Raw genomic sequence first — 21,781 nt, forward strand, 5'->3', positions numbered from 1 at the left:
ATTTATGTAACTTAGTTATTAAATGATCGTGTCAAGTTAAATAAAATTTTAATAAATTATATTTTAAACAGTTTTGAATGTATTAAATGAATCTAATTAGAACCCAATTTAATTATTGAACAAATCAAAAAAAATAAATTAAATAAATTTAAAATTTAAAATTAAATATAAATTATTTAATAAATAAATTAAATTTTGTAATTTAAATTTATTATGTTATTTTTTTTGCTGTTTCTTTTATTTTACTTTGAAGAAGAAAAAACAAGTGGAAACAAACAAGACAGTCCTCGATGTACTACTCGAAGGGGCGCAATTGGATCAGGTGGCATTATATATAAATCGAATCAGATGTTAATTATATTAAAATTTATTAACCCAAATCTAATTTATTTCTTAAGCGGATTAAAATTAAAATTTTAAATTTATTTAATAGATAATCTAATCTGATTTACATCATTTATTTATTAAACATATCGGGTCAAGTTAAATAAATTTTTGAAAAATTATATAGATTTAAATAAATTAAGTAGATTAGATTAAATATGTCAGGAATATATTTTAAAGAGATTAAACAGATTTTAAATACATTAAATGAATCTAATTATGGCCCAATTTAATTATTAAATAATTCAAAATTAATTAAATATATTTAAAATTTAAAATTGAAACTAACTTATTTAATAAATAGATCAAAAATAGATCGATCCGTTTATAATCTAAATTTATTTATGTAGAATTTAAATATACTTAAAACAGATCATTTACGTATCAGATCATAAATTGCCATCCTATTCTGCTCGTCGACCAGCTACATTATTATATTGTAGTATTATTTACTTTATTTAACGTCACGGGTGAGGTACAGAAGGGGCAGGGTTCTCTTTTTTATCTGAGCTCAGCAACGCCAAGAGTGAGAGCCAGGGAGATGGAAACCATGTTACTTCTCCGCTTGTCGGCTCTGCTGCTGCTGCTGCTGCTGCTACCGGCGGCATTGCCGTCGGAGGCCGCGACGCTGGCGCTGTACAACCGGTGCCGGGAGACGGTGTGGCCTGGCATCCAGCCGAGCGCCGGGAAGCCCATACTCGCCCGCGGCGGCTTCCGCCTGCTCCCCAACCAGGCTTACTCCATCCGCCTGCCCCCTGGCTGGTCCGGCCGCGTCTGGGGCCGCCAGGGGTGCACCTTCGACCCCGCCACCAGCCGCGGCCGCTGCGCCACCGGCGACTGCGGCGGGAACCTCTTCTGCGCCGGTCTCGGCGGTTCTACCCCGGCCACCCTCGTGGAGATCACCCTCGGCCAGGGCCAGACTCAGGACTTCTACGACGTGAGCCTCGTGGACGGCTACAACCTCGGCATCTCCATGACGCCGTTCCGAGGGAAGGCATCCGTCGGCGGCGGCGGCGGGGGGGCGCGGTGCGCGGCTGCGGGGTGCGTGAGCGATCTGAACGCGGTGTGCCCGGCGGGGCTGGCGGTGAGAGACGGGGGGCGAGGTGGGGGGAGGGTGGTGGGGTGCAAGAGCGCGTGCTCGGCGTTTGGGTCGCCGAGGTACTGCTGCACGGGGAGCTACGGGGGGCCGCAGCAGTGCAAGCCCACGTCCTACTCGCGGCTGTTCAAGACCGCATGCCCCCGGGCTTACTCCTACGCCTACGACGATGCCACAAGCATCCTCACCTGCTCCCCGGGCGCCAGCTACCTCGTCACCTTCTGCCCCCACCACTGATTCATTTCAACATCAAACCATCACCAAACATGGCTGCTTGCTGCTGCTGTCATGATGCATTGCCTCATCTTACTACTTCATACATACATATATATATATATATATATGTAGTGGTACTGCTAGGAGCTACTAGGAATAGTTTGTACTACTTCTCATGGATCTTATGACATCTAGTCTTATCTCCTTGTTAGTTTACTTCTATATATGTTATCACCTGATGCTTCTATCTCATGTTTGGATTTGTATTTCAGTTAGTGTGTTGGAAGTTAAGTGAAGGACTTTGGCATGGTTGATGGAAATTAATTGATGAAATGGCTTCACTCAGAGGAGAAGGGCAGAAATAACAACAATGTGTTTGTTGCCTATGAAATCTAAGAAATTTTCGGAACCAAAGAGAAATATTTTAAAGAGGATTTATGAATTATTGCTTGGTTTCTTGTCGGATTTTTTCTTACTATGTGATGTCTGAAGAATGTGGAAATGAATCAAAGGGGGAATGGTAGGGAGATGGGGAATATGCAAGCCTTCTTGATTGCTTCTATGCAAAATATGAGATTTGTTGAAGCATCATTTTCTATCATATAGATCTAAGGCAGTTTCTTCAGAATGTGATTAAAGAATATGGCTATGTTTGTTTTTTTTCTTTATTTCAGAGAGAGATCCTCTGCTGTCTCTTGGTAGTTTTTTTTTTTTTTTGGAAAAACAAAAAATTATTCTTTGATAATTAGAATAATGTTTTGGCGTTGCTTCCATCGCTAGTAACATCAAGATTTCCATATGAACGAGAGATTTTTTGATAAAGAAGACATCTAAGCTTTAGGTTATTTCATATTGTTCTTCTCCAAAAAATTAAAGGCTTGGATAGTCTGGTAACAGGGAAAGAAATTGCAAACTATAGATCTCGGTGGAACAGAGTTGTTTTCCAAGAGAGCCAGAGTCTCCATTCAATGTTTTGCATAATATGCTCAAATTCTTGCTTGCTTCTGATGCTTATTATGGTCCCTAACAGTATTTTAGGACAAATTAGAAGCAAGAAAAATTCAACAGGATTTTCCCTTTAATGTCAAGGGGATTCCAATAAGGATTTCATTAGAAAGCAAAGATTGTCCTCAACAATTTAAGGACAAGTTACACCAAACAAAAACTTGGATAATATTAGTGGTCAATCGAGGGTATATATGGAGATTTGTCTACTCCTAGAAACCCAAATGGTGGATTTTGGTGGCTATAAACTTAAAATATCAATAAATAAATGATAGTAAGCTCTAACTTGTATCAGCTTTAAGAAAATTTGAACTTCCAATTCAGGCTCGCACCTCTCTGCTCAGCAACCAGAAATTCTGAATTCAAATCTTGGATGGTCCATTTCCAAATATTTGAGACTGGATAATCACAGTTTAGGTGGAAGTCCCTCATTTTATCTCAGAAAAACATGCTAAAACTTCTTGTTTATTCCTCTAGCTTCAGCTTTACTTCAATTCATAACATTATAATATCTCAGCTTCATATAGCTTCAAGTTTGGAGCTATTAGCTTCAGTATTTAAGACTCAGCTTAAAGCTCTGATTCCAGCAAAAAATGAAGGGCCATACTCTTTAACACAAGTATAAGAGAAAGCTTTGCTCCCAAGTAGAAAGCTCTAACGAAGCCACAATCTCAAGTGAATAAGAAGAGGTTTAACCTCTCCAATTTAGCAAAAAAGGATGGTGGGGATAATGTTAGAGATGGACGTAAAGCTCAGTAAATACTTGCATGCACATACACACGCATGCATAATAAAACTGGTTGCGGAATTGGGTGTGGTTTAGTCTACACCTGATGCTGCCAACAAGGTTATGGCTTTGATTTTAAGAACCAAACCCAACCCAACAGCATATTAGGTCTAATTTTCGACCCAGATCCTAGATTTCAGGTCAATTACAGGGCAGACTGTGAGAGGAGCAAACCCTCAGGCAGTTGTTATTGGATGTTATGCCAATCCTTCTAACAAGATGACCATGAAATAATGGTCATTACTTCAATTTCCCATCATGCATCATATCCTCTGCATTATGAAGGGCCTCTGAATCTGATGAAGTAGTTGTTTTGTAGCTACAAAGACCATTATTCTGCTCTCTGCTCATTCTCAAGGTGGATTTAGCACTTTTTTTGCAGAAGATTTAGCCTCATGATCAAGTCCTTCCAGCAGACCAGGGAGGTGGATGTATGTGCTCAGACACCATGGAAGGTATCCAAGATGTTCCATATGCACACTGTTATGTTGTCATAGGTGTGGTAGATGCATTCCATTGCTCCAACAGAATACAAGCAGCTTCATTTATTAAAAATATGGCACTGGAACTGAAATCAATACAGGGGGGGAAATTAATGGGGAAAAAAAAAACAGTTATATAGACAAACATACATCATTATACGATGATGGATAGCTGCAATCATCGTGCACGACCGGCATCAGAGATCCAGGCTATAGGCCAAATGACACCAAGCTGATAACATCCTCAATTTAATTCCCTTTGGGAAAGATAAAATCTTCTACCACACCAAATTATTCTAGCTTGTGCAGCAACAGTTGGATCCTGTGTTGTTGAAAATTGTCATATGTGAGAGTGAGGGAATATGTGCGCGCGCGCGAGAGAGAGAGATATTTGGAGTTCTTCTCTAGTGAATGGAAGCCAGCCATTCCTAAGATGTTTCACGCACTCAAAAAATGCCATTGTCTTATCAGTTCTATTGACAGTAATCCTGCTTCCACGTTCTTCACTGCGTTAACTCAGAACGAGCACAAAGATCATGATCTTAACAGTTCTATTGAAAATGATCTTGTTTGCACATCCTTCACTGAATTAATTTAAGAAGAGAATTTGTTGATCTACGAGCACAGTACTTCTCTAGAGTAGCCTTAAAAGTACTGCTTATCAGATCTAACTAGCCAAGAATGCCTGAACTTTTGACAAGAGTTGTCCTTCTCCAACATTTGTTATGGAGCGGGCCTAGGTTCAGGCGGTAGAGATTATTCATACCGAATTGTTGGATGGGCCTTTGATAGCTCGGGGCACCTAGGGATCTACTTCTGCTCGTGTAGCATCTCGAAAGGTGTTCTTCACCTAAAAGTTTCCACCCCCGAGTTTTCTCAAGGACAATTTTGATGGATGTGTACTAGATGGCAGCAGGAGGAAAAGTGTGGGCTTTGTTATCAGAAGCCCGGATTCAAGGGTGGTTGTGGCTGGTGGTTGCCAAATCTTCGACACCTCGGTCCCGGAGGCTGAGCTATGGGGCGTGGGTAGAACTGGGCCATGCTCGTCGGGTGTTGCGGGCCAGAGTAGTACTGCTTGAGGGTGATTCGGCTATGGTTATTGACTGGATCCAGAGTGGCGTCGGTAGTATAGGTGGGTGTCACTCCTTGCTTCGAGACATCTAAGCCATGATCTATGGCGATGTGACCTTTTAGGCTAAGCACGTGTATAGAGAGACCAATGAGGCTGCAGACTGGGTGGCCTCGTACGTGGCCAACTATTCTGAAGATGCCTTTTGGGTCGGGGAGAGGAAGATGCCTATAGCGCTTCAGGATTTGTTATTTTTTGACCTTTTTGGATATGTCCGTAATAGAATTGTATGAATCATCTGTTTCGGCAACAAAAAAAAAAAAGTTAGTTAAAAATATTGCAAGAATAAGATCCACTCATGTCACATTACAAGTTGAGTTATGTCATGCACATTCAATACCCAAATCTGCAATTAGTTACAGTGTATAGAACTTTCTCTAAATGTTCATCACTGTATGCCCCAGAAACTAGAGAATATAAGAGAGAAAAAAAGTGGAGAGAACATAGAATCATATGTTCTTCACAAACTAAGTACAGATTTAGTCAGATATGATGTAATTGTGTGTGTAGAAGGAAACTTAATTTTAGCATTGTATCTGCCTTGCCTGTTTCTTTTTTCAGGACTTTTCATATCGAAGTCTTTGTATCTTGTTGTATAATTTGCCTATATTCATGCACATATTTCGTGAATCATCATCTTCATGGTCCCAGATTTTTTCAACAATAAGGCAAGGGATCAAGAAAAGGATTGAGCAAACTTCAAAGATCACAAAACCCAAATCAACCATCTGAAATTGGTGCCAAATGATTAGCTAGAGAAACTTCAGGCAGGAAATAGGATTGACAGGTTCTATCATGAGACAACTCTTGCTCTGATGTCTCACTCCCACTCCAACATCAAACTACTACTACATTAAACTTGCCAATACCACATTGGCTCTCACATAAAAGACCAACCCATGCTACTTCATCATGATCGACATCAGGTCAAGCCATCTAGTAGTTTTTTTTTTGGGGGGTAAGCCGGCCTCTCAATACTTAGCTGTGAAACGCCCAGAACAGTCACAGCACAAAACGCGATCTAATGCCAACGGCACACGATCGAAAATACTCCAAAAAACACTCCCAGAGTGGTGGGCTGCAAAGAAGACGACCCAGTGCACTGCACTGTTCGCCTCCCGAAAAATATATGAAGCCCGAAATGACTCGAACTCCTTCGCGAGTCGCCAAATATCCCAGAGTAGGGGGTGCAACTCAGACCTGACTTGCCGGCTCCGGATCCAGCCGATCACTATGGCCGAGTCGCCCTCGAGGAATACCCGCCTAGCACTCAGGTGCACTCTGGCATATACAAGGCCCTCCCACGCCGCACGCAACTCCGCCATAAGAACGGACCCATCAAATATACGCCGACCCCCAGTTACAATCATCCTGGAGTCCTGATCACAAAACCCAAGCCGCATCTGTTGTCGCCCTCTGATATACTGCCGTCGAAATTTACCTTGAAGCCATCTAGTAATTTGTGATGTTTACTCTCACATACAAGATTAAGTGTATTGCAGTTATGCGCCCTGCATTCTAAAATACAAAAACAGTTTAACATCTATGAGTATTCTTTCAAATGCATCCTCCGGCTCCTGTCCTTTTGGATGGGAAATAACTTTGAAGGATTGCGGGGATGATGATGTGATAATAACTTTTTAAAAGTATGGGTGAAAGGTAAGATTGAAAATGGATCAGATACTAATATATTGATATCTGTAGATAGGAGTATTAAATAGATAAAAATTAGTATCTATGTTTATTTTGAATAAATATAGATGTGAATCAGGTATTAAATATATCTATATTTATTTTAAATTAATATAAATACTAGTTAGATATTAATTATATCTATATTTTTTCTATTCGAATATGAATATAAGTTGGATATTATTCTGATACAAATCATATGATGAGTGAAATTTAATATTAAAAACTAAATAAATAATAAATCATAAGTGATAGGTCCACTATTAAGATTGTAAACGATAATGGATTAGGTCGTAGTTATTAAACTTGCATAAAGATCAATTTGACCAAGAGTTTAGATCATTAATCCAACCAAATTTATATAATAATATATCCAAAATAAAATATGAATATATATTATTAAAAAATTTCTATATATTGCTGTTTTTTCCATGAACTTGGTGAAAAATATACAAAATAATTCATAAAGGGCCCAACCGGATTCAAACCACTGACCTATTGATGTGCAGTCAATTGCTCCACTGAGCTATGAATCCCACTATTATGCTTAATGTATAATAGATTGTACACAGCTGGTACCAAGTCCGAATAAGAGATGAGGTTTGCTGCAACTGAAAGCCAGTTTTATTTAAAACTGCCATCACATCTTACGAACATGAATCAGAGAAGAGAAGACTATGCATCGTATTAGAAAATTAACTTGGTATACTTTACTGTAAATTTATTGTAAAAAAAGGAGGGACATTTTTCTTTATGATTTATTGTTGGTTGCGTCCACTTGTTTTTTGCCCACTTTGACGGTCTTCTACGTAAACAGGAATGTGTTACTGGACTGTCTTTTCACAAATTATTAACTGAGATTTGCAAATGAGGTGTGCACACTTTTATATGACTAAGTTGACCTAAAAAGGGTCACAGATGCTGAATTTATAGAACAATTCTTTTCTCACAAATCAAAATGTATGTTTGTTTTAGTGTCTCTTTTTAAATTTTGTCTTCCTTTACAACAGGAATTCCACTAAACCTGCACCACCACACCTGGAATAAGTCGCAAGCTCATCTTTATCAGCAAAGAAAGGCATATAAGAAAATAAAAGAATAACCCTTTTCCATGGATGTTACTCTATGTTACAACATAAGGTGATGCGCTGATAGCCTCTTTCCATGCAACATACATTTAATTCAATATCCTCAACAAAGTACACAAATGTACACAAATGTCGATTGTTCTTGAGGCTTCTTTTGCTCATTCACCCTTCTGAAAGCCAGTGAGCATGCTCTACAAGATTTGGAGCCCAAGGATCCATTAACATCAGACGCATCTCTTAAGTCCATCCCAACAATTTGTGGGGCATGGCCTCTGTTTCAAGCATATACAGACAAACAAGAAGTATAAGGTTAAGCCCTAGGTGCAGGTATAACGGTAACTAGCAAGTGCTGCCAAAATGTCAGGAGGTCTCCTCCACGCAAGCACTACTAAATTTAATGGAGCTCTTGCCTGCTCGAGTAGTCTTCGAACTTTCAAAGTTCCTGGAGCAGCTCCATCTTGCCGCTTGAAGTTGAGCTAGGCATTTGATCCAAATGGGAACTCTTCAATATCTTGCTTTCCAAACACAACCTGTGAACGAAAGTCCCCACAAAGATGGAGCATAAGGTACTCTTGGCTGAATGTTTCCAAAATTGCAGCTTTACATTTCTCACCCAGTCAGCTTTCCAAAACACTCAGCAGCTGCTCGATCCAAGCATCCTGAAGACCTGAGACATCTTTGATGATGGTTCTCAAGTAATCCTGGATGCCCTTCCTTCTGACGATCATTATAGCTGCAGGCGTTTCATGGTCAGCAACCCAATCGATCAGCATGTCGGCAGTCAGAAAGGCCTTCTTTTCCCCTGCACAAATGCCCGAGTTCTCTCTTTAAGGCTTCCGCATGAATTGAGTGCCAGTCAATTAAATGGATTTGCACAAAGCCCCAGATAGAAATGAAAGCCTGTTAATGTCAATCTCTCCTATTAGATCCAGAAGAATTCTCTTTGCCTCCTAGCAATGCCATACTGCAAAGCATCTCGGGACCTGTCACCGGACTGCCTCAAATCATCCAGAGAACTCCCATTCTACTTAGGATTCCTATAGCTACCATTCCTTGGTATATGTGTGTTTGCCTTCTCTTCATCTTCAGATGGTGTCCCAGACTTGGGCTCTGGGAGCATCTCAAAATGCCGCTGCCTCCCAGCAGACCTCGAGCTCCTCATGTTATTCGAGGAAACTTTTGGAGTGCTGGCAGACCCCTTCAGAACCAAGAGTTCTTTAGGGATGCTATCCATGCCCATGAAACATTTCCTCACCTTAGCATCTTCAATCAATGCAGCCCAGTCATCTGACTGCATGAGAGCATTCGCGTTGCCCACGACCTGGAAGAAGATGAATTTTAACACCACATCAATTTGATATCCTTCCTTTCACATTGATACTCAACTAGAGAGAGAGAGAGAGAGAGAGAGAGAGAGAGAGAGCAAAGCATACCCATAATGCCCTCCTAGCTCGAGTAAGAGCAACATTCATGCGGCGTATGTCAGCAACAAATCCAACACCATGTTTTGAGGCACGCACGCAGGACATGATAATTACATCACGTTCCTGGCCCTGGAATGCATCGACGGTGTTGATGTAGATATCCTTTCCATCCTCTGAGTTCAGAACTTCCTCGAATTCTCGTTGGAGACACTTCAGCTGCAGCTTGTATGGTGTAATTATGCCAACAGTGACTTTCTTGCCACCACTGGCTTTCAGAAACTTCTGAAGATGCACATATAACCGCAGAGAAAACTGTGCTTCATGAATATTTTGGTACGAGACCGATCCCCCTCTGTGGGACTCCCGTCCATGCATGATATCATAAAAGATGTAAGGCTGCAACAAAGGGTCCTTGTAGTAAATTTCGTCAGGAAGGTTGGCTACACTCTCGCTGTCCATCAGACGTCCTTGATAGAAGTATCTAGATGGAAAATCACGTATCTGAGAGTGCATTCTATACTGCACAGACAATAGCATGGTAGGGCAACCTGCTTGTTGAAATCTCTCAAAAAGGCTTCTACTATACAACAAGGTTCCAGCTGCTTTACTAATGACTGTTGCAGGGAGTTGCTGGGGATCACCAACCAGAACACATCTTGCCGCACCCAGTGAAAGGGGAGGCAGGACTGCTACCTCGCTGGCCTGGGCTGCCTCATCAATAACTACCATATCAAAGCCATGACTAAGACGAGAAAATAACTTGCGCCCGCTGCTTGACAACGTAGTGAAAACAATTTCAGCTTCATTAGCAAAACTTGCTTCAAGGCTGGCTCGTGCATCTTCCATATTAAAGCTGCTTCCAGCACGAAACCTGCTTTCTAAGATAAGAAGGCGTGACATCTCAACCAAAACTTTATCTCTGCCCTCTACTGCTGCAGCAAGGTTCTGAAGTAGTACATCACGATTATGATCCCGGGCAGCAAGAACATCAGGATCAACACCAACAGATCCTTGGGATCGACCAGCTGCAGCTGCAACGTTAAGTTCTCTCTGAAGATGAGCTATCTCTTGTGAGAACTGTTGTTCACGACTTTTCAGCTGATGCAACCAGCAAATAATCTCATCACGACCCTTAAGCAAAAGCTGTTCAGTTCTTCGCTCAACAGAAACTGCCTGAGCTGCACGGGTTTGTGAATCCACTCCAACACGAGCAACATCAGGACGGTAGACCTTCATCTCCCCATCGATGAAGCCACGGTCAAGGACACGTGCCAGCAGCTCATCTGTGGCAGCATTTGAAGGAGCGCACACAAGCATTCTAGGCTTGGGGCAAAGTTTTGGCAGAGTCCGGAAGAGGTTCTGGTCCATACTTTGCAAAACTTCATCAATTGATCCGCTACCAACACACTCAGAATTACTCTCGCTAGTTTGCTTGTAGCTCTCTGGAGCAAGTTTCTTGAGCAAAGCAGTGTAGTAGTGCTGATATTGGACAAGATGAATAACATTTAACATGCCCCACACGGTGTGTGTCTTCCCAGTTCCAGGAGGGCCCTGAACAAGAGTGAAAGGCCATGGATCTTGCCGTTTTGCCACTCCACCGCTTGTGCCTGCAGCTGTGTGCATCGCAGCCCACTGTATAGCAGCCAACTGAGGACCATTAAAAGTCCTATGGAGATGATCGACAAAATTCTGGGTGAAACAGTCAGGCATGGCAGGAGGCTGCTCTTCACACTTGGGGAAGTGTTCAGGACTAGGCTTCAGAATTGCAGTTTGCATCTGTATAATAAAATATCATCAGCACTACTCATACAAGAAATACAGGCAAGAAGGTACTTCTGCATCAATTAGGACATATGGTCACCTGCAAGTTAAGACGGCGAAATGCATGAAGAGCAATGTATTCGCGCTGAGTAGTTGCAAGGGACCCAAGAACAGTTAAATACCAAATGCCCCGGGGTTGAAGCTTCCTTAGAATATGATCATCATCCACCTTGCTGAAAGTTAAAAATGGAGTAAAATGCAATATCATATTAGTCTCATGTGGAAAAAATGCAATGAACAAATACACGGGGTAGAAAGAATATCTAATAGGTCCGGTTGAATTTAAGGAGTATAAGTTATTTTGATAGGAGAAAAGATCACATCACTTGACCCAAACAAGAACAAGCCAGCACTTCTTATTTGCCACTACCTAAAGGCAAATACTGTGCTAAGATAGAAGAAATATATGTATATTCTAGCCTGAACATAAGCACAAAGATCTAGATATGGGGGGAAAAAAGATTCCTGCCGATGGTGGTCAAAGGTAACTAATACAAGGGTATCGTTGAGTCTGTCATTTCACTGACCACATGGAGAGTCTATTAAGCAATGAAACAACGATATAAAAACAAGACTCCAACTCCTTGGTGATTTCAAAATTATCCAAGACATTTGGTAAATCAAATTTAACATATTGATCCACCCATGCCAAATTTAAATCTGACCCACTACATTCCTACATGTTAACTCAAAATGCCAACATGGTATTTCATAATTTATTCAAATAATGACAACATTCAACATATTGCTTACTAATCAAACATCAGCCTGATGAATTACAATATAACAGTTCAGTCTTAGGCGGACTGTGCGCCTAAGGGGTGGCTAGACTTTTTTTTTACTGAGTCACTTTTTGAAATCGAGCACATATGCTGGTCTCTAAGCATGCACGCATTATGAAAGTTAAAAACATATTACCTACTAGAATCATATGAATCGCCAACATAAAAATGAAGAATTGCCCCAGGAGGATCACGTGTGTCAATAGGTATGTGTCGCCTAACAGTACCAACAACCCATCCAGTAATGTCCAATTCAACATCGTCATCATTTGCACCGGAATTAATACTTCTCTTATTAGATCTGGCTGTTTGCACAAACACAAGCACAAAACTGTAAACTATGGAAAGTTCAACCTAACCAAAAGAAAGAGTGCAATGCACCATTTAGTTTAACAAAAGAAACATTGTAGACGCAAGCAAAATGGATTGATCCACCAAAATGAAATAAATACGTATAGGCTCAACTGCAAACCTGTACCAGGCCGAGGGGTTGATACAACTGCAACATCACCTTCCTTGAAAGTCCATTTGCAATCATGCACGGGAAGAACTATGACATCATACCATCCTGGACTTAAAAATGTGAGATGACATTAGGTTAACGGACATGAACAACAGACCTTCAGAATTAGTTGTGAAACTTCAAGAGTATCAATAGGATATCTATAATTCGAAAAGGACCTGATAGATACCAATGACAATAAAACTAGATGTTGGAAATAACAACGCAAGCCAGCACAGTGTAAAAAATAATAGCACACTACAAAGATTTCAGGTAGATAAATCAACTGCTTCCAACTAGCACCAAGAATTGAGAATCAAGACCAATGAATGTTTAGACGTAGAACTAGTTTACCAGTCAAAACTCCCTGGGTAGGAATGAAAACTATTCAGCCAGCCACTGTAGCAGCAAGTATTGTTCCTTTGCAGAACATATACTTTCAAAGATATCACAGGCTAGCTTGACCTGCACAAAACAGGCACATTATCTTTCAAGCAAGTGTTGCAGTGCTCTGCAGAAACTCAGAGCTCAATCCAACTCCTTCATGTACCCTTCATATGGTCCTTTCAAAGGTCCACCTCCATGCATAACAGCAATACCACCATAAAGGAATATTCAGAATCCAACAAAATCAGCATATGATGCATTGCTAAAAAGAAAAACCCCTACATGTAACAATCAACTGCTAGTTGCTCTGAGCACCAGTTAATGCAACAGGAAAAATGCCTTCTACAATGAAGATTGAATTATTAGAAAGCTGAATTATTAGAAAGAGCAAATCATCATTAAAAAAGGGTTATTTAACCTCTAGATCCCTACAGAATTCAAATATTGCAAATACAAATCAACCAAATCATCCCACCAGTCCACCAGACAACCAAGGCTGAATCTAAGATTCCTGAAGGACCTCCAAGGTCCAATCTGAGCCTTGACCAAATCACTCAAGCAGAAGTCTGAGAGTTTTCATAACATTTTGATTCCCAGAAGGTCCGCAAGCATTCAGCATGAGATGATATAATGCCCTTGCCATCAAATTAGAGACTTTTAGTAGGACACAAGTCCTCAACTAAGAATGATATTAATTTCAATAATTGGGTATATCATACAATTATGACAGCATGGTAACTCAAGCACACAAGTTACTGGAATGGCATGACGTATCCAGTCCTGAAATGGTGCACAAGAGTTCAAAGCCAACAATTACCGTGAGGTAAAGGCTACTTGTAACACCAACGCAATAATATATTCTGGACAAATTTCATTCTGACAAACATACAATATAAAGCCTCTTAATACCTCCTCACATCAAACCAATACTACCGAACAATAAGCAGGACATTCCCTACCCCATATAAGCAAAATCTTCAATTTGTAAAAACCCAGCGACAATTCCCGAGATTCTTTTGAAATGGTAGTAGACGCAAATAAATTTATTTAAAAAAATAAAGAGAAGGCATCGTTGACCTTAGGAGTACAAAATCTGAAAAAACACTTAATTTTACAGGTAACAAAACCATAAGCACTCATGCCTATCAGCATCTACAGATACTACAGAGAACTCTGGCATTTCTAGAGGAACTAACTGGCCCTCTACACTTTTGCAGAAAGAGGTGGCAACAGCAAAGAATCAACAACCAAAACCAATTCATTAAAATATCTAAGTATCTGATTTACAAGATTCCTAAAGTTTAAATCCATTCTACAGATCAAATCACATATCAATGAAGTATGTCCAATGCACATCCACAATTCCCATCAAAAGATCATACAATATATTCTAATGCAAATTCTCCTCCAATTGAATTACTCACAGACTTGAACCACCTCCTCTGGATGTATGCAAGCAACAGAGCATATGGATTCCAAACTCATTGGCATTAGCATCTGAAATAAGTGAAAAGGAAACACTAACCAATAACACTCCAATAATTCTAATACCATCACAAACTATTGTTTCTACCTTCTACCCTTCTTTCCTCTTTAAAATTGTAGAAGAGATGGCCCACCTCCAAAAGCAAAGAGCAATCAAATATCAGCAAAAACCCATTTATGGTTTCACTTCTATTAAAAGAAATTTCCATATTTTCATGTTGATATAAAAGAAATCCCCTCGATATTTTGGACAACACTGTTGGCAAAGATTAAGGTACCTCTAAAGTATTTCCCCGCCCAATTTATTGTTTCATTAATTAGAAAAAATCAGTTCTCCAGAAGCTTTGCATAGTCATGGATCTAACATGGGTAACAAAATTCCAAAAATTTTAGTTATTTAAGTTATGTTATCAAACATAGCTCACATGATATGTGGGAAATAAAACTTTTGAACTACCAACGAACATGATAATTACATCTGTAAAAGCTTCAAATGCATGAAATCTTTAGTCTCAACATTTGTTCATAACACAATGAAAGCTGTGATAGACAATAATGAAATAGAAAAACTGTGAGCTAAAGAAATGCGAGTACTTTTTCTGAGCATCAATACCATTATAATTCTAGAAGCCAAACATTACAGATATGCATAAAATAATCAAGAAGCTAAAGAACAACCAAAACATATAGCAAAAAAGCTAAACAACATTTTTATCAAGTGATAACCATATTGCTTATACTGATTGCTTTATTTTTTTACTGCAAATTCAAACTGCAATCCACCCTCTGATTCTTACAATTCTATATTACTCCTAAAGAAAACAAAGATAATAAACCTCAAAATAACAAAATCAAGATCTTTACCTCTTTCTCGTCTTTCCACAGTTTTTACACGAACCATAATATGTACATCCCTAGTTACAGTCTCTGTAAGCTCCTCATAGGTGCTGTAGAGCTGTGCTCGGCATTCCTCAAAGAGCAAGGGCTCAAAAACTCTCACGTACTCCTCAACAGACTCAAAGCGTCCAGGCACACACTGAAGTTCCGTCTCCTCTGATAATTGCCAGATGCTTGTGTTATATTCAAAATAGTAACCACACAAATGACAACATAATATAACTAGGAACAACTACAAGACAAGAAATCACAAAGGTTGGCAATTAAAATACACAGAAAATCCTCAGATAAGGTACATGTTACAGGTAACTGTCAGGCTTTAGACAAGAGACCTCGCAGTATCTTGACATAGCATACACATCTAGTCAGTAATCAGTTACCAACCAATAAACAAAGGCACGTTAACTCTGTTTAACTTCTGGTTGAACAATTTAATACATTACTAGCCAAGACAGTGTACTTATCAAATCTCAAACAAATGTCAAGTTTAGAGCCAATCATCACCCAAAAAGAAACTAAATCTCTTCCTACCCACAAGGATCCTTCAATCGAACTGGACATAGAGACAGTTTCCCTTTTATTTCACACAAAAACATTTGTGTAAATTGGTGGATTCAAAACCACACCATATACTCAACAACCTCTTTGCCTTGCACATCCTGTTGATGTTGGCTACAGAACAAGCGTGGCTGATTCTCTACCGATTATACAAATTTGTGTCAATAGATTAATTAAATGAGACATTCAAAATCCTGACCCACTCCTCAGCTCTTTGTTCCCTCTCATCACATGCACATGTTGTTCACGCCATGATACATGTATTCAGGATTTTGAATCATTCTCCAAAAGAATTCAGGTGCAAACAAAATAAGATATAAAGAAACATACTTACACCAGAATTTATAATTAGCAAAGGAATGTTCCAAACCTGGATGATGCCAGAACTTCTCATTCGTCACCTCCCTCAGAAGCCGCTCCACTGATGTATCTTGGTACTGTATGTTGTTTGAACTCTGCTTCTTAGAAGCAAGATGTTTTTTGTTTCCCAATTTCTGATCTGAAATGCTCTGACCTGTGACAGAAGGTTTTCGGGATAAAATGGTTGGGTTCTTATACTGCCTGGAGTCTACAGACTGCTTCCATGAAGCCTGTCTTGGAATTGGTGGTAAGTAAGATTCTGAACAAAACTCATTGTTGTTTATCTTCTTAGAGCGAGATATTGACCCTGGATTAACATCACCATTAGATTCAGCCTTTTGGTCACTTGGCTCCAGAGGGTTACTTCCTTCACTGCTTGCTATGTCAGATTGCTTCTGATCCTTGGTTATGAGCTGACTCTGTCTGTCCACAGCCCTTTCAACACCAGCAGGGCTAGCACGAGACATGTCTTTCACAGTACGAGTAATAATAGGTGTTGGAAAAGAAGTTTGCCTCCTAGGTGTTGAAGTTTTCATAGGACCAGCTTGCTTAGCATCCTCCACATTAATAAAAACAGTCTGCCTACCTCTTTTCTTACCTAACATTGCCTCCTTGTGCTCATCAAGCTTTGGTCTCTTTGCAGGATTATTTGCAAATCTCAATGCATAACTGGCTTCAACTCCTTTGACCTCCTTGGTCTTTGCAATTGAAGAAGGTTCTTCCAAGCCATCTGCCAGTGCATCCCCTTTATAATTACAGTCTGCAGTTCTGTTATTCTCTGATCCTGATGGGTCTTGAACTTTTGCATCCTTAAAAGCATCTCCAACTTCATTATTGCTAGGTCCAAGGAGATTAGAATCATTGCAACTATTCTCATCGGCCTTAACAGATACAGGATTAATTTCTTCAATTGCCTTTTGCAACTGTGCAATTTCAGTGTTAACCTCCAAATGCTTACCGCTAATATTGCTTCGAACTGTATCAAGATTATCAAGATTGTCCTCCATATCCGACCATTCCCCTTCTTCCCTTTCAACAGCTTGAGCATCCTGATTACCTGAAGACCCCAACAGTGAAAATTTATTATCCTCTCTATGACTTGTAGCCATTGATGTTGAGGCTTGGTTGGCATTTGAATCATCTGCTTTCTGTTTGGAGCCATCCTTTGAGTTCTGTTGGTCTTTACTCCTTACAAAAGGCTGAAAACCTGAACCCGAAGAAGCATGTGTGAATGCATGGTTATTAACTATCCGCTGGCAACCTTCTGATGGTGGAAAGATGCTTGAGGTGTGAGGATTTGGAATAGGAACAGACTTCTGGGGCTGGAAAAGGACACTATCATTCTCATTTTCCTCTTCAGCTGGGAGTTCATTAAGGTCAAATAATGGCCTTCCACGACACCCCATTTCATGGGTAAACGCATATAAACTGACAATTCTATTTTAAAATCCACAATAATCTTCTTGAATGTCCTTCAGATGGAAAGATCTATGTCATGTCAATGCTAATGTTCAATGATCATAACCTGTACGAAAACTTCTACTGGACTTCCCAGGCAATTGGTTTCTGCAACTTTAATTCAGAATGATAAAAATTATAAAGTGTTAAAAGTATAGAAGAAATTTAATAAACAAGAGGCAACATCAAAACAAAATCTAAAGCTGTATATTTGAACCAAAAGGTGGTTACAAAGGTGTGAACACACAAGGATGGACAGAGTAAGAACATAGGCAATAATTTAAAAAAAGACATCCCACTTTTGTAAAGTGCTAAAAGTATAGAAGAAATTTAAAAATTATAAAGTGCAAAATTTAAAAAAGGCAATAATTTAAAACTTCTACTGGACTTCCCAGGCAACTGGTTTCTGCGACTTTAATTCAGAATGATAAAAATTATAAAGTGATAAAAGTATAGAGGAAATTTAAAAAGTAGGAAGCAACGTCAAAACAAAATCTAAAGCTGTATATTTGAACCAAAAGGTGGGTACAAAGGTGCGAACACACAAGGATGGGCAGAGTAAGAACATAGGCAATAATTTGAACAAAAAGACATCCCACTCAACTAGACATACACTTAAAAAACAAGTTCTTTGATGAAAAAGAAAAATACAAAGCCTATCATAACTATCACAACTCGCGTGTATTGTTAGTCCACAGTAAGGTTCACCATACCGGTGCATACCATCACGTAACGGGCATATCATACCATATCGGTAACGAACTGAGACTTGATATGCTGACCCTCGTACCAAGTATGCTGGTATTGTATCGACATGGCACCGGTACGGTGTCTAGGATGGAGATGGTGAACATTAGTCCACTGGCTTAAGTTTTCTAGTCTCCCGTCTCAACCAGAGAAATGACATAAATCTAACCACTCTCCAACTTTGGCCAACCAAGATTATTTGGTTTCTATCCAAATTCTATATTTAACAAAATCTGTATAGCTACTGGCAAATTTTAATTGTAAAACTCCTATCCCTACCAAGACATGAGTTGCAACATAGAAAATTAGTAGACCCTTGAGTTCTTGCACCATTAGAATAGCACCTTCAAGCAAAGAATAATTGCAATGATAGGGTCTTTAAGACAGTTACCTCATAAATCAAAAAATTATAGCTAAGCAGGTTCATTAGATAAATGGTGGATCTCACCCCTGAATTAGGGATTTCCCATTATCTGACATCTTTAGTCTCAAAGAATTGAATCAGATGTGTCTTCTTGGTTTATTGACAAAGAATACCTCTTGGATAAGTAGCATTGGTAGATACTAACAAATTGTAAATAGAGATACATCTGAAATAAAAATGATAACAGTCAACACTTAACAGTTACACATTCTAAGCATGTGATGTACATAGCACCTCATAAGTCAGAATACACACGCATATACCACTAAATACCCCTCAAAACCCTAGCTCAAAGAGACGCTAATAGTACAACTGGATTTACTAAAAGATTTGAGAACTGAGTGAATGTTTAACAAACTAACTCCGTATGCCTGTAGTTATCATTCAGCACTAATATACACCACATAAATGGGTGTTATATTAATTCACGCATATACATACCACTAGATGCCTCTCAAAACTCTAACATAAATAGAAGAACCGCTATCAGCACAATTATATTTGCAAAAGGACTTAAGAACTGAGTGAACAAATTTACTCCATATATCTGCAGTTCTTCAGTATCAATGCACAACATATAATGGGTGTAATATTATATTCCTAGTCCATAACTCATCATCACAACCATCAAAAAATTGCAGAACATATCCATAAATCCAGTCAATTATAGGCTGTCTTTAAGATTCGCTATTATGGGCATGACACAACATATGCTAGGTGAATCATTAATCCCATTCATCTGTTTTACAGTTAATGATGATTGCTAATTTGATTCACAACAGCATATGCTCTTAAAAGAATTCTACATATCCATATCAATGAAGGCATCATTTATTTAGAAACCCAGAAGATCACTACTTTATCACTTGTTATGGTGTTAAATCACGGCATGATTGTGCTACAACGCTTGCAAAGATAAAGCAACAGAAAAACATAGTAGTATAATGCATGTCAGAAAGCAACTGTTGCATCTTAAATAGGATACTGCTAACACCGGCGAAGAAATAAGCTGCTAGTTAAACATGCAGCCCTCTTTAGTACTAATCATTAAAATTTACTTCCATAAATTATTTAAATGCGAAGGAAACACGATGGTGAATGTATCCATGACCTTTGAGTGTATAACTTGGACATTATCCACAAGCATAAATCTATATAATTTCCTAATCAATATTTACAGTAAACATAAGCTACTTTTAACAAAACCAAACCCAAAAAGTCAAACACCAATCATCACTAGCTCAGCACCTCTCAGTCTGACCATATTCTACCTCAAATAACGCACAAGATCTATTTGATGAAAATAATCTCTACCTTAATCCACCATTCAGCCCTCCAAGACAACGACAAATAGTCTCCAACACACCAAGTAACCCTAAACCAAGAAATCACCATTGCCTTACGCACTCAATTCAATTTATTTAGAAAAAAACTCTATTTTATTAATTTTTGGTTCTTACTCAACGTCAAGAAAAGTTGAATGGAAGAGACTGCAGATTTACTTTTACCCAACAATACCCATTTGATTATCAAATTAATAGCAAAAGTTCACCAGCGCGCCTCACTGACACCACATTCTACCACAAATCATGCACATGATCTGTTCGATGGAACTAATCACCCACCTTCATCTACCATTCCAACTCCCGATATACCCACAACTGGACGCCCTACACCAAATAATCTTAATCCAAGCAATCAGCCGCACCTACGACCACGCTCGATCAAATCAAGAATATACTATTTCAACATTTCTTTGGCACTCCTATTGTCCATTACCAAAAGTTCCATATCAAAGCTGACAAATTTACTCTTATCCGATCAATACCCATTTCGCCCCGCACATCGGATGACGAGATCATCAATCCCCAAGGCCAATCACAGAGATCAGATAATAGACACGAAGCTACCTAGCCATAAATCAAGCGTAAAAAACCCAATTTTCACGTCAATTTCTAGGATTTATCAGAAAGTCAGCATCCAAGCATGAAAAATTAAAAAACGAATTGGGGAACCTAGGGTATCACGAAGACTAAGAAAGAACGGAATCTAGGGTTTGTGATGAAGAAAATAAAAAGATGAAGGAGAGGAGATCTCACCCAAATGGAACGAAAAGAGAAGGAGAGAGAAGGGGAAGAAGGCGAGATCAAGTCGGTCGCTTCCACTGATGGAGAGATCTCTTCTTAGCTTTCTCTTCTCAGAGGTCGCGATGAGGCACAGAGAGAAGGGAGGAGGGGACTGGTACTTATAGACGGCTCGGCAACCAAAACAAGCGCTGGGCACGTGAGGGTGCACGTGACTATGGATGGACGGCTGTGATTACACCCACAGTTTCCTACTCTATTAATGGTGGCAGGTTACACGTGTCCTCCCTATTATCTTGATGCACACCCCTTGACCGCCTCACATTAAAAAGGAAGTAATAGTGTCAAAGAAATAAAGGGTGAATCGTGTTAAAAAGGAGTGCAGCTATCAAAAGAATTTAGCATAACCGTTAAGGAAAACAATTTATTTCTAGCCCCTGGTTTCACTTCGATTAATCGTGAGGATCCGTTGGCCGAAAATTAACTCCAGGCCCTCATGTTTGATGGCAGTCTTTTTACGTCCCTGTTTTGTGGATGAAGATAAGAACAAAATGACCATCAGAGCAGGGTTGAAGATAGATCTCTCTTGGATATCATTGAATTTAATCTCCATGATTGGGGTGAAGGATCTAAGACGGTTTTCCTTTTCTGATTACTGAGGGTAATTTTGTCATCTCGTGAGTGAAAATTGTCAGTCAGATAGCAATCACATCTAGCCGGGTATCTAGCTGGAATAAAAAAAAGATCATGTATAAATCTCTCTTAGTTTCTTGTTGTCTAGAGAATCCTATTTGTGAAAAAAAGAGTCCTTTAAAGTTCATACCATCTTAGGTATCTCAGAAAGATTTAATACTTGAAAAGGTCTAGATTAGAAGGTGAAGTATCTCGGATAACCAATTATGTTCACTGAGCTATTTCAAACCCACCTTCCTTGCAATTTAATATTTATATATATATATAGGTATTTTGAGTT

General features: G+C 39.3%; 2 protein-coding genes across 4 annotated transcripts; one reads left to right on the forward strand and one right to left on the reverse strand.

Moving 5' to 3' along the window:
* Nucleotides 1-812: 812 nt before the first annotated feature.
* On the forward strand, nucleotides 813-2,067 carry LOC120106069 (thaumatin-like protein). Its single transcript, XM_039118921.1, has one exon. The coding sequence runs from the start codon at nucleotides 926-928 to the stop codon at nucleotides 1,715-1,717; it is 792 nt and encodes a 263-aa protein (XP_038974849.1). The 5' UTR covers nucleotides 813-925; the 3' UTR covers nucleotides 1,718-2,067.
* Nucleotides 2,068-8,157: 6,090 nt separating this feature from the next.
* Nucleotides 8,158-20,935, reverse strand: LOC103719924 (helicase sen1-like). Of its 3 annotated transcripts, none has more exons than XM_017845905.3 (8): nucleotides 20,824-20,935; nucleotides 16,106-17,667; nucleotides 15,145-15,333; nucleotides 12,385-12,474; nucleotides 12,043-12,211; nucleotides 11,165-11,297; nucleotides 9,313-11,079; nucleotides 8,158-9,200 (listed from the first exon to the last, which is right to left on the reverse strand). In XM_017845905.3, exons 2-8 carry the CDS (start codon nucleotides 17,499-17,501, stop codon nucleotides 8,904-8,906), a joined length of 4,041 nt encoding a protein of 1,346 aa, XP_017701394.2. In that variant the 5' UTR covers nucleotides 17,502-17,667; nucleotides 20,824-20,935; the 3' UTR covers nucleotides 8,158-8,903. The 3 variants fall into 3 exon arrangements, with proteins under 3 accessions (XP_017701394.2, XP_008807629.3, XP_038974851.1); XM_008809407.3 differs by having other exon boundaries at nucleotides 12,379-12,474; XM_039118923.1 differs by having other exon boundaries at nucleotides 12,379-12,474; nucleotides 16,106-17,661; nucleotides 20,824-20,929.
* Between the last annotated feature and the right edge of the window lie 846 nt (nucleotides 20,936-21,781).

This window comes from Phoenix dactylifera, unplaced genomic scaffold (genome assembly GCF_009389715.1).
Source record: "Phoenix dactylifera cultivar Barhee BC4 unplaced genomic scaffold, palm_55x_up_171113_PBpolish2nd_filt_p 000447F, whole genome shotgun sequence".
Lineage (NCBI taxonomy): Eukaryota > Viridiplantae > Streptophyta > Magnoliopsida > Arecales > Arecaceae > Phoenix > Phoenix dactylifera.

Bases quoted from the DNA above. Each gene is read 5' to 3' on its own strand.
- LOC103719924 (XM_008809407.3), bottom strand. From the start codon at position 17,501: ATGGGGTGTCGTGGAAGGCCATTATTTGACCTTAATGAACTCCCAGCT. The intron at 12,475-15,144 runs GTAAAGATCTTG...TTTTAAGTCCAG, and splicing joins TGTGGAAAGACGAGAAAGAG to GATGGTATGATGTCATAGTT. The intron at 12,212-12,378 runs GTTTGCAGTTGA...TTGTGCAAACAG, and splicing joins AACCCCTCGGCCTGGTACAG to CCAGATCTAATAAGAGAAGT.
- LOC120106069 (XM_039118921.1), top strand. From the start codon at position 926: ATGGAAACCATGTTACTTCTCCGCTTGTCGGCTCTGCTGCTGCTGCTG.